The sequence below is a fragment of the Excalfactoria chinensis genome, chromosome 13 (genome assembly GCF_039878825.1).
Source record: "Excalfactoria chinensis isolate bCotChi1 chromosome 13, bCotChi1.hap2, whole genome shotgun sequence".
In the NCBI taxonomy this organism is placed as follows: Eukaryota; Metazoa; Chordata; class Aves; order Galliformes; family Phasianidae; genus Excalfactoria; species Excalfactoria chinensis.
Window position 1 is genome coordinate 3,728,612 of NC_092837.1, and position 18,851 is coordinate 3,747,462.

The 18,851-nt window shown below is 39.0% G+C and overlaps 1 protein-coding gene across 1 annotated transcript in view; it reads left to right on the forward strand.

The window, feature by feature from the left end:
- Positions 1-18,851, forward strand: part of SPOCK1 (SPARC (osteonectin), cwcv and kazal like domains proteoglycan 1) — a 261,044-nt gene that overhangs the window by 126,920 nt on the left and 115,273 nt on the right. The window contains exon 4 of the mRNA XM_072348664.1: positions 11,674-11,788. Within this exon, the coding sequence (XP_072204765.1) occupies positions 11,674-11,788 (115 nt within the window). The remainder of the gene's footprint in view (positions 1-11,673; positions 11,789-18,851) is intronic.

Below are 18,851 nucleotides of genomic sequence, written 5' to 3' on the forward strand. Positions count from 1 at the left end.
TACATAGATACACACACACACACACACACACATATACATTCCCTGAAGGAAGTAAAACTCATTTTCCAATTCCATTGTTACTTTCTGTTTGATTTATTCAAGGTTACTGATATGTATGGCTCTTTTTTTATTAGGACTCTGTATTTTATCTTTCTCCTAATAAAAAGTAGTATGTACATCACGAACCTTGAATAATTCAGTGTTACTTTGCAACTCAGAAAGCTTACTCTTTTTGATGGCATTTCTTGCCTATGTAATTCAGAAAGCAAGCAATTCTCTTATGAACAGTTGTTCCTCTGTTGTAGAAGTGTATTTTAGCTACCATGCTGTGTGCAAAGTTACAAAATTTGCTGTTGTATTGCCTGAGGCGACCTGGGCTCTTTCTCAGTGGGAAAAGGACAAAATAACATTTTAGTTATTCCAGGCAGTTACTTGAGTGTCCACAAGCAACTGCTCCAAGTTTAATTCTTTGTAAAGGATCTTTCTTCAGAATTATTTTAGCTGAGTATTAGGCAAAGGAAATGGAATTTCTGTTTTATCAGATGATGCCTTCATGAGTGTATAGGGCTGGTATTTTTTTGAAAGGAAGCATTCTGACTGAACTGTGAATTCATTTAAAACCTTCTAAATGCTGGTTTTGTGCTTTCTCCAAAAATAAACAGCAAATGCTTATCGAACGACATACTGACTTGTCTCAGAATGCAATAATAAGAGTAGAATTTTGGCATTGTATGCATTTGCCAGAGGACCATAAAAAAGTGAGACACAAAGTGTGTTGATTCAGCAGCAGCTCTGTGTGGGTGATGTGTTGTTGTTGACAATTAATGTTGAAGTCTCAATACCAAGAAAGGAACTGTAGGCTCTGTGAATTAAAGGTTCATCATCACTCCCCACACTTAAAGCAGAGCAAGAAAAAAACTTGTGGAAACAATGCAATGGTTTGGGTCTCTTCCTTCCATCCTTCTGTATGTGTTGATTTTCTAGGATGCACGAGTCCTACAACTTCATATTTTCGATTGCTGTCCTACCACAATCCACTTTAAATTGAGGTGCAAATGCTTTAAGATGTGGCCACTTTGTCTTCCAGCCCATCTGACAATTTGCTTTTCCTCTTCTGAGGTCAGCTGCTTATTTTACCTTTTATTTTATTCTGTGCACAAAAGTCACCATGCTCCTGTTGTTAAGAAGCTCTCAGTCCCCAAATTTCTGCTTTTGGCACAATCCCAGCTATTGCTGGTAAATAACCACAACGCTGAGTTAATTCTCAAAAAGGATTTTGTAGTTCATGAATTTTCATCTTTATTTGTTTCACATTAGAGAATTCCTCTTGCAGTGTAGAGTGAGAAATTGTATTACATATGCATTGCTTTTTCATAAAGCTGGTTTCTGTTAACTCATGCTAGATGAAGGAATTTTCTTTGCTCTGTTCATATTTACTGTACTTTAGAACCATACAGGATAGGCATTTCTCCCTTTATTTCCCATTCTATTTCCTTCTGGATATCAATTTATATAACTAAGCAACTGTCCAAACAGGAGCTTGATCTTTTCCTGCTCAGGTTATTCCTCTCAAAAGTAATAAAACATTACATAACAATCAGCTATGCTAGGCAGGCCCTAGATAATTTATGCTGCTGTATTCTCTGCTGTGCAGATTGCTGGATGATGTACCAACCACGAGCAGCACCAGCAGCCTTCGTTCCACAGGCTTTTTGTTTGTTTGGCTCATGGCTAAAATGCCTGTAACTTCCTGGTTCTGGTGATTTGTTCTCACAGTAAATACTACACCTCTAAACTTCTATTTTTATCCCCAATCCAGGGATATTCTGCAGAATGTTGCTTGTCTTGCAAGGCTTTCCCCTGTGGTATCAGGTTGACATCCCTGACAACTCGCGTGTAATAGGACTGAAAACACTCTTTTCATAATGAAATCCATCTTTGAAAAATCTCTTATTTTTGCATTTGTTTTTCTCAGTGCACACTAAAACTAATATAATATGGAAACAAATCTTCCTGTGCTGATGCAGAAATGATGTTTTGCCCATGTTTCCATGGCGACAATCAGACTGTCATAAATGAACATGAAACGGCTTTTAGTTCTGCAGAATTTAGCTGCTTTAAAATGATTACATTACAAATCAGTCATATTCAGCCATGCCTTCCAAAAGTCCCTGGGTTATTTGTAAAACAGGTCAGTATTACTGTCCCTATTTTAAATGCTAGAAAACAGAAGGCAGCACAGAGGGGCTAACTTATTTGCCCCAGAATCATATAATGGTCTGAGTTGAAAAGGGCCATAATGATCATTTAGTACAAGAAAACAACATAAGGTTGTCCTTTCCTTCTTGCCCAATGACTGGGCCATCCGCTGCACATGAGGGCATGTGCTAAGAACAAGAGTAAAGTTGGTCATTCTTCCAGGACACTCTGTTTCAAACAGTGCTAACAGTACTGTACCTTATAAACACACAATGCAATCCTGTATTTTACATTCAGTAGTTGATAATGTTTGATGTCAAATGCTGTTTCGCATATCTTAGCGTATGACAAATAGAACACGTAGGGATTTTCTCATTTTCTCGCTGAACACGTTATCTATTTGAGTGTTTAAATACGAGCATGTGGAGATAGCCAGGGTGCCTGGCTGGGAACTGCTGTACCTCTATTGCACTGACATTCCGTCTGTTGACAGACAGAGTGACCTTGTCAGGTTTCCATACCCAGAATTCCTGTTAGGAGCCTACTTCTCTGTAACACTGTGTTAGGAAATAATTATAACTGTGCCTACTCGAATACTGATTCATAAAAGCAATCCTTTGATCCCTATTTTTTGTTATTTCCAGCAATATTCAGAATTTGCTTCTGCATTACATATATGTTAATGAGTATATTTTTAGTTGTTATTCATGAGATTTAGTGACATAAAATGTATATTGAGGAATGATAACATTTGATTGGTAGGAGATGGCTTTCCGGAAAGAAGAGTTCTCTATATAGAAATATTTATTTCAATTATATTTTGTGAATTTTTTTCTACTCTCATGTCACAGTATTACAATGCATTATAGTTTTTAATCAAAGTTGGAAGAGGGTTCAGTATCTCAGAAACTATCTATCCAAATCAAATCCTGATGTTTTTTTCCCATTATTTTATTGCTTCAGTTAAAGCATAGATTATGTCTGCTTCAGTGCTGGTGAGGAAATGTTTTGTGAAATACAGTGCAACTTCTCCCCCCGAGCAAATCCAAATACTTGTTTGTATTCATCTGAAATGGGAAAGGTGTGTCTCTAACTGTGCATGAATAATTCAGGATATTACTTTCAGAAGAAGGCACGAACTGTTTTATTTTCAGTTGGCCTTGGAGTAAAATAATTTGTATTAAATGAAATCATACTGAATAAATGATTTACTCCGGTGTAACTAAAAGCAAAAATGGCCTAGGTCAATTTGTGGAATGAATTGTACCTGATATTTCAGAGTTACCCGCAGGGTTGTCAACTACACACATCTTAAATATCTTCTCTTTTTTTTTTTTTTTTTGTAGATTTCTATGGTTTTGATTATTGTTACAAATTTTAAATCTTCCCAGTTTATGTTTTTAATATTTCCCCAGTAGCAATGAGAGTTAAGTCTTACTGGCTTCTGGAGAGAGAAATAAAGTTGTATTGTGGTACCAGGATCTGGAGATTGAGGATCATCTAATATCATGCGACCCAAACTTGATCACACACAGGGAAAATGCAGCCTTAGCATCACACAAAAGTAAAATTTGACTTAACAATTATTTCACAGTTTACGAGTTGTACCAGTGTGGATATCCATGTGCCTCCTCTCTCTTGGCCTCACAGTCATTTGCTAGAAAATTGTAAGCATGAGCAAGCATCTTTTGGTCCAGAAGTGGTACAGGTGTGCTTGGAGGCACCAAAGAGGAGGCAGACTCATTAATAGCTTTCCTACAGGAACAGCTATACCTGTTTTGGCAGAGCAGTGGGAAGCCGGTAGAGTGGAGATCATTTAGAGCGAGTAGCAGGATGCCTGGTGTTGAGATGCTGGGCTGCATCATTATATGGGATCTCTGTAAAACAAGAACAGAGCTGAGGCTGAGCAAAGGAAACAGCCATGCTTTTAATTCTGCTCCTGTGCTGAGGTTCCATTATTATAGAACTGAGTCCTCCCTGCAAGGTGGAAGCAGAGGTTTTTCATTTTCTCATGTTCTACCAACTAAAGATTAGAACAATCTAAAGCTCCCCAGTGCTATCCCAGGAAGCTTCATGCTGCATCACTCCAGGGGCTCTTGGGACACTGAGACCAAATCCATAGATCTCCTGTCATTAAATATCTATGGAAGCTCCATGAGCCCCTGAGAATGGGGTTATTTTTGTACCTTAGTACTTCCTGGAATTAAAAATTGAATGGGACATCTGAATGATGTCCTTCTGTCTGTGTTTTTTTTTAGGTCTATTTTGCCTTCACTTTCTCCTTATGCAGAAACGCCCTCGTCTCTGATTCAGCCAAGCAAACATCATCATACAGCAAAAGTGATTGGAACTTAGAGCGATGTTATTGCAATGATGCCAGGTTATGCTTTATCAAACCAGTGTGAGTGGTCTCTGCTTGTGTGTTGGTTGAACCTGTGCCCTAGAGGCTGGAGAGTTTCTTGTACAAAGTGCACCCTGTGATATCTGGAAAAGAGAACAAGTTTGTAGCTGGATTTGACAGCTTTTTTTTTGGTCCAGTGGATATGTGCTGGGTTGGTTTTTCAGATTCCAAAGAAGGTGTTGGAAAGGTGAATGCATTAGCTAAACAAACCTAAGGATGTGAGATATTAAAAACCTGTCCCAGTGTGGAGAAATATTTGAGATATACTTGCAGTATATTGAGATATAAATCATAACTATTCATTGCCAGAAAATCAAACCTTCTTGTTTATGATTCTTTAGAAAACCAATTCTGGTCTTTACTAGTCTTTACATGTCTCTTTACTAGTTACTAACCAAATAACTACATTGATGCCTGTGACTGATCATTATATCCACCAATGGAAGCACATTTCTTGGCTCACACTTTTCTTTCTTCACTTATTTTCACAGCATCAGACTTCTGTATATTTTTCAAGGAAATTTGTACCTCTCAGATTCTTTGCTTTGCTTTGCAAAGGAAATCTGTAGAGTCCTCTAGAGCACCTTTTGACCTGCACAGCCCTTACAAATGTCAAAAGAAATTAGATGTCGGTTATAAGGAAAGACTGTTGGAAGTGCTTGTAAAAATGAAAGCTGACGTTTTTGTCTGCTGTACCAACATCTTCGGCCTCTCCCATGTTAGGGTTCCCCAAGCCAAAACTATACAAAAATACTACACAGTGACAACAGTTTAGGATGGTACCGTTAAACTGCCTTGAGAAATCTTATTTACTGAAAATAACTCTCATACATGTCTGAAACATGCAGGTCCACCGTAATTAATTTTCAACTGAATTGATTTATGTATGCAAATTGCTCTGAGTAATTACATGGAGAGAGAACATGAAAGAGAGAAAGAGGGACTTAAATATCTGCCTGTTAATTGAAGACATGTTCTCCCCTAGAGGTGGAGGAGGGTTAACACCAGTTTTCTCTCTAATGAAGCACACTGATTTATGCCAAGATTTGCAGAAGCAGAATTTAAAAATTGATAATCGTCTGCAATTGATGGGAGGGTTCATGTTCTGTTATTAAGAAACGCTTTTTGGAACCAGAATTAGCAGTAGCAGTTCTGAGAAGCAGTGTTACACTCAGCTCCAACAAACAAAGTAGTCTTAAGCTACTCAATGAGGCCACTTACTAACCTGTAAAATAGGAAAATATTATTTTTGTAAGGTTATGGGCAGAAAAAAGCACAAGGTCATCATCTGCTTTAAAGCTGAACTGAAGGTAAATCTGTGGAGCAGCTGAAATGTTAAAATCAAAAGTTGTTTTAGCCATATGTTAGCTATCATGTGTTGAAAACATGCTGATTTCCAAGGAAAAGTCAAGGGCAAAGGTTGGAGAGTTTTTTATTAATCTATGCTTAAGCTGGCTTCATGGTTCCTTGTACATTTGCTGTAGGATGGTTTTCCTGAAGAACAGAATAATTCCTGCAAGTCACTGCTTAGATGCTTTGATTACATTTTCTCTTTGTTAGGGACAAAATACTGATTTGAAACTTTTCCTCTTGGATCTGAAGTTCACTGTGAGCTTCATGCTGTGTGTGGAGAAAGCCAGGTGAGGGTCAGCCTTCCTTCCTGCCCTGACCTGCTGTCCTCCACAGCTTTCTCACTGCCAGGCCCTTGCTGCTGATTGCACACCTAGCTGGAATCAATTAACACATAATGACATTGGAATACACACCTATAATGTAACGCATCATTTAATTGAAAGGCTTTGTTATATTATCAGTCTCTTTTGTCTTAACAATATGCCCCAGGATCTCCATGTTGAAGACAGCAGGTTCCATTTTCCAGTTCATCGTACCTTTCTCAACAGAAGTTCTTCTCATGTACTGAGAATGGTTTCAAGGGGATTTCATAAAAGCAACTGCTTTTGACATTTCATTACGCAGAAGTATTTTTGTCATTGAGTGATGATAGTACTTATTGTTAGGCAGTTTTGAAAACAAAAAAACCCCCGATATTTACATAATGCCATTTCTTTTTGATTGTGTAGTTTGTTTCAGCTCCACTAAACAGCCACGAGTTTCAAATTATTCTCTTCCCCCAAACAAATGGTCATAAAAACAAAATCAAGCTCATAAATCTTGCTGGGAACGAGTCGTACAGTTTCTGCAGGATTGCACATCCATTGCTGTAACGCTCTGAGAGTATTTATTTGTTATCACCCTTCTAAAGTCAAATGAGTGAAAAATAAATTTATTGCGATTAACACGTGACCCACAGCTACAGCATGGCCTTAAACAGCAACTTCTCCCTGTACAGCCATTATCTGAACTAAGGAGTTTCCTGCAAGTCATAAGTCTTCTTTTATAGTGGTAATATATACAAATGTGAAATGCAATAGAAAAGTATCTCAAACGCTGTTGCTAGGTCTTTGTCCAACACTGATTTATGTTGCTGACTCACAGGCTCTGCTGGAGGGCACACAGAGGAGAGAGAAAAGTGTGTACAGTTCAGACGCAAATGCCCTCTGGTCTCTGCAGAAGCAGCAAGGAAAAGGATTTGGGATGCAACTGGTGTTCATAGTCCTTTCAGCATCGGAAAAAGCTGCCAATGTGCCATTAGGAGGTTGTTAACGATCTGATGCAATCTTCCAGTTTATTTTTTCCCAATTATTCTAATATGTCTATAATGGGACCAGAGAATTTTAACATAATTTGAAGAGATCTCTCATGTTGCTATGCATAATTAAAAGCTTAACTTAAAAAAGGAAAGCAAATCTTCTGCCTCTTAATAGCAGGAATTCTGATCCCTGCATCTTGTGTAAATGGGCCTGGCATCGGTTTTGGGTCATTGCATACAGGTGAAAGCTTTTCCCTTTTGCATTGCCATCAGCTGACTTGTACAGCGACCAGAACTAGAAAGTACAGTTTTCCTACAAATTGTTGCAACCGTTGAAGTAGAAACTTTAGCCATCTAAGTATTTCTTTGCTTCTGCCATTCCAGATAGGAAGAGATTTCAGGGTTCAAGATACCAGGACAGAGAAGCTCCAGAAAACAAATATTGGTAGCAGAAACATCTTGTTAATAGAAGTGATAAATTGTAAAACTTCTGAGCTAAAATAAAAAGCCAGCGATTTTCAGGGGATGAAAAACTTCCATAAAATGTTCGTACCAAGAGACATGCAGTGCTGTATTTCCCTATATTTCAGCCAGCTGTCCTCTGGGATGGATGTATACCTTTGGAGGTCAGATGTGCAGGGATTTAGATAAAATGGGAAAGATCAGGACAGGAAGCCATGGAGCCTGGACTCACAGAACGATAGAGGGACTGAGCTGAGATTTCATCAAAGTATTTGTGTTCATGTAAAACCTTTAATTCCAGTACTGTTTGAATACGTATTCCCCCGTAAAAGTTTGGACCAATCCTCAGCCAGCATTAGGTCAGATTAACTAACCAGAGCACCTTCTCCTGCAGTCTCAGCATAAAGGAAAACTGGGAAATATTCACACATAGTGCAAGTAGGCATAAGATGTTTTTGTCATTCTTGCCCACAAACCTGAGTAACTTCATAGAAAAGGGATGGGTGTGACTTTTAAAGCTGATAAAATAACATCTATAAAACAGCTTCGCTTTCGTTTTCCTTGCTCATCTTTCCACTTTTGTTTCTTTATTTCTACTTCTGGCTCTTGGTTTTCAAAAACTTTGTACTCATTGCTTTAGGACACAAAGAACTGTGGTGACAAATATGGTTGTTATGTTTCATCTTACTCCCAAGGGTTTTTTCTTCTGTAGATGATGAGCATCTGCTCCCAGTCATGTAGAAATCTGATTAACAAGGCATGATCTTTGATTAGCATATTTCAGAAATTGCTTCTTATTAAGACTTCTCTCCTTAGGGCTTGTCTGGCTAAACAGTAGAACAACCTCCCAAACTTATTTAACGTGTTGAGAAACTTAGCAGACATATCAATCCCTTTTTTGACCTTTTATATGCAAATAGATCATATATATTTTATATGCAATAGATTCTGCATAAATGAAAGAAATCTCAAAAAATGATAATCTAGATTGTGGGGGTTTTCTGCTGTCTACTGACAAAGTCCACGGTTTTGCTTGCATTTAATAAAGTTCCTTGTACTGGTTGCTTATAAAGAAGATTAATTGCACCTTCACAGTGTGTTCCATTTAAGGATCTCCATGAGATTATCAGTCAGGAGTGAAATAATTCATCTAACAAGTGCTTAAAAGCCTTATTTATTCTTATTGCCAGCATTATTGCTACTCTTATTTTCATGTTTTAGAAGCAAGACACTGAGGTTGAAAGTTCTTAGGCCTGATTTTAAAGGAAATAGATACAAGTGTTTCCAACCACATCCTTTACCATTGCTGCTCTTCAAACAAGGTTTGTCCTTTTGAGTGGGACAATTTTTTTATTGGCCAAGCAGCTTTTCAAGGTTAGGATGACAATAAGCAGACCTTCCCTATCTGCACCATGGGTTTGACTTGTACGACTGCAGCACTGATGCAGTATTTTTCATCTAGGATGTGTCACCAGCAAAAGCAGACAACATGCATGTGCGCTAATGCAAGACCAGTGGCTAACCAAGTTCTGCTTGTTAATGTTTTTCTTATAGATATCCACCTCAGTCTTTATTTCAGTCTCCAGTGAGAGATGAATTAAAAGGATTAAGATCGTATTCTTACTCACCATTGTTCTGGGGATGCAGTGAGCAGCGGATGGGGGCTGGTGAGCTGGGACCAGGATCAGTGCTTCTCCTCATGTGCCACACAGGCTGTTACAAAAGACACCAAAAACCAAAAGCAAAGCACCCCTGAATTTTCCATCTCTGCTGGTCTTTCAGTTGGACAAGCTGCCTTATCACACTCTCTCTCTGTATTTACCCCATAGCAACTCATTGTGTGTTGTTGATGGGTTACTTGTGGTACAGGACACAGATGGTCTGTTCTCCTTCCTTGCTCACTTTTCTATCAATTTTGATTATTTCTTTTTTTTCTTAAAGGAAGAAAAGCTTTTAATGCTTCTGTTTTTGCAATTTCTGCATGCCTTTTGCCAAAAGCATTCTAAATACGTGTACACCAGTGATACTCAACTGCCCATTGAAAATGTGTGATGGGTGTTAATGTGGTGGGAGCTTGTAGCTACTGCTGTTTAAACCAACATAGAACAGCTGCAAGACTTCAGCACTGCAAGAGAAACAGAAGAATTATCTGCTTGTTGGGTATATATTTGCCATCACATAAAGAAATTGGGCACTTAGCAAACTGAAACTTCTTGTACTTCAAGTAGCATCCTTTAAAGTTTCTCTGAGCATGATGAGTCATCCTCACTTGCAGTAAGATCTTTGCATGGTTCCAAAAATGAAACTGAGTTACCCAATTCAAAAAAATGACCCATTTCGTGGGAAGGAAAGGGGGGAGGAAAATGGCTTTTAAAGACACCTTCCAGATGAACAGCAAGTTGAGTCTATGGCAAAATAATATCCAAAAAAGCTTATTTTAAAATCACTTTGGGGTGAAATTTCTGTGTACGGCTGTGACTTCCCTTCTGCCTATTCTCATAACCCTTTTTGGAATATTTGTAATTCCTCCTGGCAGATACAACTTACTGCTGGTCTTTAGAAGCATCCTTTCGTTAGAGAATAAATTTAGATAGATATCCTTTCAAATAGGACTTGATTGCAGAAAAGTATTTATAAGTGATTTTCCCTGGTGGGATCAGTGCTGTAATTGAAGTGGTATCCAGTACAGCACTGTATCCCTCCTCTTTTTTCATTTGAAAGATTACCAAATCAGCACTCATTTAAGGCAGCAGTCTATAGAAACTTGGCAGGAGCAGCTCAGTTTGCACGTAAGACAGCAAATACTGTCTGCACTATTGAGCTTCTCTTGGGACCAGAAGAATGCTAGAGGGCTGAACCAGTGCCTCATGCACCAGCTATTCCCCTCTGCAGAGGAGCAGCTCCTGCCTCCACTGAGTTCCATCTCTCTCGCTGTGAGTGCTAAAGAGGATAATCCTAAAACAAATCCTAATTTTACCACCTGAGTCCTCTGATACATGCTTAATACCTTCACTTACACGAGGAGAGGGAGAGTATGTGTACAGCTCCAGCAAGACTCAGTGTAACACAGCGTGTGCTAATTTCTTCATCGAGTGTTAAGAGAGATTTTTGTGTATGGAGAAACAAATGAAGAAGTCCTCAGAATGTTTCAATCTCCAAATAAGCTTTTCACATAAGCAGTGTGAGCGCACGCGTGTGTTTGTGTTCATCCTTGTGTTCCAGCCGAGTGCCAGTTTGGGTAATTAAGTTGTATCTGCAGTCCTTTACATCTGTTTTGCACTGTCTTTAGGGTATGGCATTACTCACTCCTTAAAGCCCACACTGGAGATAGAGACAAAGCAGCAGAGGTTGCTCCTCTAGGAATAAAGGCTTCAGACCAAAGCTGGAGTGCAACCACCAAGTGGTGGAGCATTGGGTAATGTAGGATAGAGAATAAGGAGCGACTTTGGAGGAAGAATTTTCCTTGGGGAGCACGAACAAAGACAACAACTTGGACATATTTGCTCTGAAATAGAAACTCATCACGCTCACTAATCCCACTTCCAGCAGAACCGCTGCTGATAACAGTTGTATGAAAGTCCAGGATGATTTTATTGGTATTATTGTTACTCGTGGCTGTCTTTTATTCCATCCTAACATTTCTGGGAAATAAAGAGTGTAACAAAAGATTATTATACCAGAACTTCTTGCTGAAGTACAATGTCGATTATTATTTTTTAATACCAAGTTATCATCAGAACACTATTCAGTAATAAGAATCTTGAAATATTCCCTCTTTACTTCTACTTACACATCTCCATTTACCTTACAGTCTGCAAACAATGGCACATACTGCAAAGTGGCCAAGTATTTCCTCAGGCAGATATGGGAGTATTCATTCCAAACACTTGTAATCTGTCAGCCATGAGATAACTTCATATGTACTTCTAACTTTTTTTCCTCTGCGTTTGGTTTTTTATAGCTCTTGATCCATCCAAAGATCCGTGTTTGAAGGTGAAGTGCAGCCCACATAAAGTGTGTGTCACTCATGACTATGAAACTGCCACCTGTGTGAGCCGCAAGCAGCTGGTACACAGGTAAGGGAACTACATTGTTTGATGGTTATATGGCTTCATATACCCGGAATGATGGGAACAAGCAAAATGAGAAGCAATTAAAAAGAGATTATTACAGATGCACTTAAATTAATTAATTAAATAATTGAGCTTCTGCTTAAATTTGGTAAGAAAGCAAAAAATGTTGGTGGAATTTTGCAGAGTATCTCCCTGGGAAGTCACATAATTACAGAAAGCTCCACACTGTGTTGTTGAATGACTGAATTGAGAGCAAAAGGAATAAGTTAATGTGTTAAGAGCTTTGGCCAATATGTTCAAATTAGACCACAGAACTTCACTGAGAGAAGTTATAAATGAACAAAGAGAAGCCTATCAAGCATGGAGGATATTAAAAAGAAATTCAGAGGAAACAAATTAACATTGCCCTTCATTGGAATTAGAACAAGCTGTAAGGAAACTAGGCTTGAGTATCTCCAGAGTCAGTCCAAGAGACAGAAAAACTGAGAAATAAACCCTTCTGTCTTGCCAACAGCTGTCAAATAAGATCTGTACTGCTGTAACTATGTGATTGGTTTGTCTGTATATTTAGACAAATGTGTTGCTTTTAGTACATTTCAGTAAATAATTTGGGAACCTGACTCCAATTTCTTTCCCTTTTTAAGAGGGAAGCAAAATTTTTCCTGTAACAGCTCACGTCCCTTGATGTTATTGCAGTTCCATAACTCTTTAAGCAGAACTAAATTCAGGTTGATCTGATTGCCCTCTGACAGTGCTACATCTCTTCTTACTTCACTACTACTTGGTTGAGGAAGCTAATCCAGTGGAAAAGATATCTATACACATTATCTTAGATTCACAAAACAAAGTTAATAGTGTAATATGCATGAGGCAGTACATTCAATCTTCAGTTTTCCATATGGAATGATCTCTGGAAGGATTTTAGGGGGTGTATTGCATGCAGAGCTTACATTCTGATGACATTTTTGGCATTACTTATCTTACATTTTTGAGTTGAGATGGATTTAAAGCACTTGCATTAGATAGGAGTCTTCATGATACACAGGTATAAATGTTGAGCCGAATGCTGTCTGAGCTATTTTCAGTATTTAATGTCCCAGGAGTGGTCAAAATGGTGCACAGTAATGCTATAGAGGAGGAGCTGAATATCCCTATTCTCCAGAAACCAGGCTGTGTTTCATGTGATCTCTCTATGATTCCTTCACTGCCTGCAGCTATTTCAGATAACCTTTGAGTAGCACCGTGTCTATGGAGGTGAATAAAAAAGCCTTGAGAACTTACTTTGAAAATTGTCCAAACAATTTCCAGCAAGTTTTGTAGAACGAAAAGAACTACTGCTGGAGTGTGATAGTGGCACATATGCTCCAAGTGGTTTTGTTCTCAAAATATCCAGCCACCATTGCCTCAAGGGGTTGACATGTCAATGAGGTACATAGCCAGGCCAAGTTCCCTGCTATCTAACTCAGCGGGGTGACACCACTGAACATTTTCATCTTCAGTCCCACAACTTTGTGTTCTTTATTCAGCGCCTGATCTGAATACTGTTGTACATCTGTCTCCAGTCATATTAAAGGATGTGTTAATCGGGAATAAATGCATTATAAAAGGTAGATTTAGACCTCTTTGAAATCATACATTAGTGTGGGCACACATGTACTATGAGCCACCGAATAACAGAGCGGCACTGTGATTGCTTTGCCCATCCACTGAGCATTTGGGTGCACACAGAAGGATTTTCCATTTCATGCATCATTATCAACTTGCTGTAGTGGCTTTACAAAGCATGTAGGCTCAGCAAAAAGCAATCAGGAGAGCAACATCTTGCATTACTGCTGAGGCATCCAGACAGAACTCCACCGATTTGCATCACCTGATTACCTGGCCCACTGAATAGTTGCAGCCCAAGGAAACTGTATTTTTCCAGGCACAGTGCAGCTAACTTTGAAATCACCTGTGACAACACAATGTTATTACTGTTTCATTTCCTTTTTGCTAGAATACACACTTTTTAAAGCTACTTCAGGAATACAGTAATAATGTAAAAAAATATTGAGTTAAATGGAAACTTGTTATTGTGTACTGAGACCCTGGCTGCATGATGTCTGACTTGGTCTGTAGGGCTTTAGGGCATAGCTCACTGCATCTGGCAGCACAAAGACCATGTATTTCACAAACAGTGCCAAGGCTTTAATGACACAAAAGCTAGACCCACTGGCCCTGCTGGTTGGGAACATAGGATGGGTCCATGGAGAGCAGTTCAGCGCAGGTGAGCAGTTCATTGAGGTGGCTTTGCCCCAGGGGTACCAAGAAGTTATTGAGGAGCCCCAAAGGCTGTCTGAGCCCTTCTGGGCAGCCTCCTCCTTCCCTCCCATCCACATGTGCAGCCTTGGTGCTTGAAGACTAGAGAGAAGGCATTTGAGAGGTATTTCAGACAGATAATAGAGTTTTGACAGCACATCCTCTAAGGCGTTTACAGTACAAATTGGTGATGTCATTTAGAGAAAAGGCAAAGAAGATAAATTTGAAGGAATTCTCTTATATGCTTAATAACTCTTGGGCTAATGATAGAGATTTGCTAAATCTTTTGTGTGGATTAAAACTCCTTTCAGTTTGGACATGATCAACGAGGAAGAGTCTTTGTTAGATCAATTTTGCATGTAATGCAGTAGTTAATATCTCTCAAAGATCTGTCATGCATTTGCAGTCCTGTAAACCTTCATGCCATTCATCTCAGCTGGCTTTGCTAGTATAACTGCCTTTAAGGAGAGATGGCACTCTTGGGTTTTTGGGAAAGAACAGAGTGAGCAGAGATGAAAAACAGTGGCCATATGAACATGGCTGGGGCTAACTGCTTTGTTCAGTCCATTTAACTGGCAATCAGCAATTAGTTCATGGCTGCAGTGTATGTCAGTCACCGAGCTAATCATGCAATACCTCTACTTCTCTGCTGTGACTTAGAAATGCAGCTATTTACTCAGTATCTCCTCAGTCCTTTTGATGCCACTGCTGCTGACAAAAGAGGCCACTATTGAGTTCTTCACTCTTTATTCTTTTTTTTTTTAAGATCTGGACAAGTTCCCAGATAAAACATCTGTTCTTCTAAATTTCACATCAAAGCCTTATTGTGACCAACACGTCAGTGTTGGCAGCTTCACTCAGCCACAGTGAGCAGGCAAATCTCCCTGTCTTTCTGCACAATACCTGCTGTTGATACTCCATTTCTGGTTAAGGAAGGCCCTGTCAAAAACAGGTCCTGCATAAGATCCTCATATGTGAAACTGAGCATGTTTTACTACTGCTGCTCTGTGCTGTGTGCTTCAGGTTGTATCCAATTCAGAAGGGAAGAATATTACTAATTGCAGGAACATCAGTGGCCCACCTGCTTTCACAAACTGCTTGGGAGTATTGCAGAACAAATCTTTGCCAACAACAAATGCACTTTTAGGTATTGTAGAATTGTGTGCCTATGCGGGAATTTTAAACAGCGCTATTCCTTGATGTCTGTACAGTAGACCAACAGTTGCCCTTTAAAATGTGCTAAATAGAGCTTGTAAACCCTTACCCTGCTGTTTGATCTGCTCTCTGACTTGTGCTTGACTGTATTTTCTCTTGCTTTCATGCTCTGCCAGCACTGCTCGATGCTAACGAGGTGCTGGCACGGCACCAAATGCTCCTCTGGGGGTGATGTCTTCCTGCACTGCAAACCTGACTCCCACATTTCCAGTGGCCTGACCGAAGGGAGGGAGGGCTTGTTCCTTAGCTCGTGGCATTTAATTCTGAATGATTTATGTGGTAATGTGTATCAAAGCCTGAACGCATGAGCAATCCATATGATGTGCTGTAACAGAATCAGACCTGGGAGATGATTAATTAGCTCTAGATGTACTAATAACCAGTTTGTTCCCTGTTTAGCCGCGCTGTGATTATAGCTTTATTTTTTTTTCTCTCTTTTCATTTTCATGCTGATTCAGAAAATAATTGTTGTTCATTTGTGTTTTAAGTACAGATCAGGAAAAAAAGCATTTCCCAAAGGGAATTTTAAAGTGTAACACTGTTCACACTCCTGCAAGTGTGTCGGTTTTAATGGGTGTGTTTTACTGGGCATTTTCTCAAACAGTAGGACACAGAACTCAGACAATATTAGGGCAGGACTATTCTGTAGTTTATTCATGATGATTTGGCTTTCCTTTTCTCCATGGAGGCTATCCAATTAGCTTTTCTACTAAGCTTTTATTACTTCCAAATGTTCCAAAAGCAAAGTAAGACTATTTCCAACTACTCTTCACAACACTACTTTTCTTTCAGCTTATGCTGAAGTGGGCCAGGAGAGGATGTATCTCGCTAATAAACACCATTCTCCCCTATTTAGTTGAAATCTTGACACTTCTTAGGAAACCAGCAGATACCAAACAGTCAAAACTATGTAGAAAGTTTAGAAATCTTGCCATAACATTGCTGTTCTTTCAATTAACACTAAACCTTAGCTGATGAAAAGTGCAGCTATTTTCAGAGTCACTGCAGTAGGATGCAGTGCATTCATCCATCTTGGGTAGGTGCTGTGCCAAATGTTGTGTTCTGGGACACCAAGTCCTGCCTGGAGAAACAAGGCTCCTCAGTGATCAATCTGTAACTTTAATGATAAGATGTGGGACTCCTCATAGTAATTCCGGATAATACTTCTCAGTGATAAAGTCATTGTGAGGATTAAGAAGTAAACATATGCCCTGGACACCATAAATATCCAATTTATTGTTCATGTTGGGTTGGTTTTTTTTAAGTTTTAGGGTGAATTCACAGCTGTGGTTTTCTTGTGAGCTCCAAATAGACTCTTGTTGATTCTCATTTTCAGAATGAATAGAAGACAGCTGTTCAGTCTAGGGCGAAAATAAAAGTATTTGACTGTTCTTTTAGAAAACATAAAACACACTATGCCAAATTTGTTGGGTTTTGTTCCCATGTAGCAACGCAACAATATTTACTTCTGTCTGCAAACTGCTTTGGAGTCATTAAATTTAATTTTCCCTGAAAAAAAAAAGTATGTTTCCATGCAAGACATTTTAACATTTTATCCACCTTTAATGCTGCACATTGATTTTCCTAATCTACTCGTATAGATTTTTGTCTCAGAAGAAAAAACATAGAAATATTTGATTTAACACATGCTCATAAAAACCATCATATCGCGTTAGGTTTTTTTCAACAAATACATCATACAGGGGAAAATGCCAAAATTTAGTCTTCGTACCTCGGGTACCTCGGACAGAGCCTCGGAGAATTAATTTCATCCTCTATCAATATAAGTTTTGGAGGTGAACAGAATGGAGAAAGTGTTTGGGGTTTTTTCCTGTGGATTTTTTTTTCTTTTCTTTTTTTTTTTTTTTCCCCTTTATTTTTGTAATTTACAAATTATTTTGCATTACTCTGTGAAGTCTTGTATTCTTTCCAGTATCTATTCACTCATGGTACATTGCACGGTTTAACTGCAGCTCATGGTGTTTATCCAGAAAAATAAATGAGAATCCAGGAAAATCAAAAGAGAATGGGGCCTTTGAGGTCAGAGCAAAGTACATCTCCTAGAGTGATGTGCCAGTGGTGTGCAAGTGATGTGTACAAGTCTTTGGTGAAAATCTGAAAGCTTTGTAAAATATTTCATCTCTGGACTGCCTGTCATCACAGGAATGGCTCTGCTACAGATGGAAGACCTTGGATTTTGCAGCAGAGAAGTTATAGCTGTGTGAAAATCAGGAATGTTTTCTTATGTGGGCTACGTTGCCCATTAATAAGACAGAAAGCACGTGGCATGATGCCCCACCAGTCTACAAATGCTCAAGGGAATCGCTGAATATTAAGGGAGAACAGTGTAAGAGTCTGCTACTATCCTTTATTCCCTATTAAAGCTTTTTTTAATTATTATTAGTTTTTATTGTGAAAATTTTGATTTAAGTATGAACTCCCAGAGGTCAACAGCTTTTCCTCCTGGGCAGTCGCTTATCTTTAACAACCTGGGATCCAGTCCAAAGATGCTTAAATATTGGCACAGCACTCACTAGTTTTAAAAGCACCTATTACTCTACTAAACAGGATAATCTTTAAACTGTAGGTCTCATTCTCCAAGTGGTCCATTTCTCAGTTTCGTCTGTGCCTAGGATAGATTGCTTTTAACTGAAGAGACCATAGGGAGTCTGTGGAGGGACTGGCTTTCATTAGACAAGATGAGAACTCTTCTGAATCATGAGGCTGACTGCATCACTGCCAGCAGTTTCTGTACAAAGCTCCCCCAGGTTATTATTTTCTGGAGAAAGCTGTCCATGACCTCTCCATTCAACAGACAAGACTTCATGTACCTACTTGGCTGGTTTCTGACTTTCTCCAGCTCTTGATACACTGTTGAGTTTGGACTATTTCAACGCACATAAGTAAAGGTAAGACCTTTGGCCAGCATTTGGAAGGAATGGCTACATATAGAGACCTCCACTTTTCTTGATTCTTAAAGTATTGCATTCATCTTTAAAGCTGAAGTCAAATACTGAGAGACTGAAGCATTTTCCTTGTTTTGCATTTATGCATTTTGATGTTTCAGACTTCCATAGAAAACTGCAAATTTCCTGAAGCATGTGCAAGCAGAGCACAGATATGTCCTGTGGAAATCGTTCAGCATCTGACAAGAGGATTGTCACCAACAGCCTTTCTGCATCACAAAGCCAATTAGCCACTCTGTATTTCTCTTCCCAGAACTGTTAACTCATGGCTAGTCATGCTTTATCAGCTTTAAGGCTCATTAGGGTGGTGCAAGGTGACTGTCTCCTATAGGACAAGATACATTTTTTAAATATAAGATAGCACACAGCTCTTTTATAATTGCTTTGAGAGAGTGTAGACCTCCTCATTGTCAGCTTTGGCAATGGCAATAGATGAACTTGTTCCTGCTGTCAACAGGGGTTTTTCTTTCTTCATTCACAGTCACGGAGCACATGGCTGTTGAGGTGGATGTCTTACTGCTGAGGTCATTCATTGTCTTTGACTCTTCAACTCCTGTCATACTGTGCTCTACTTTACTGTGAGGATG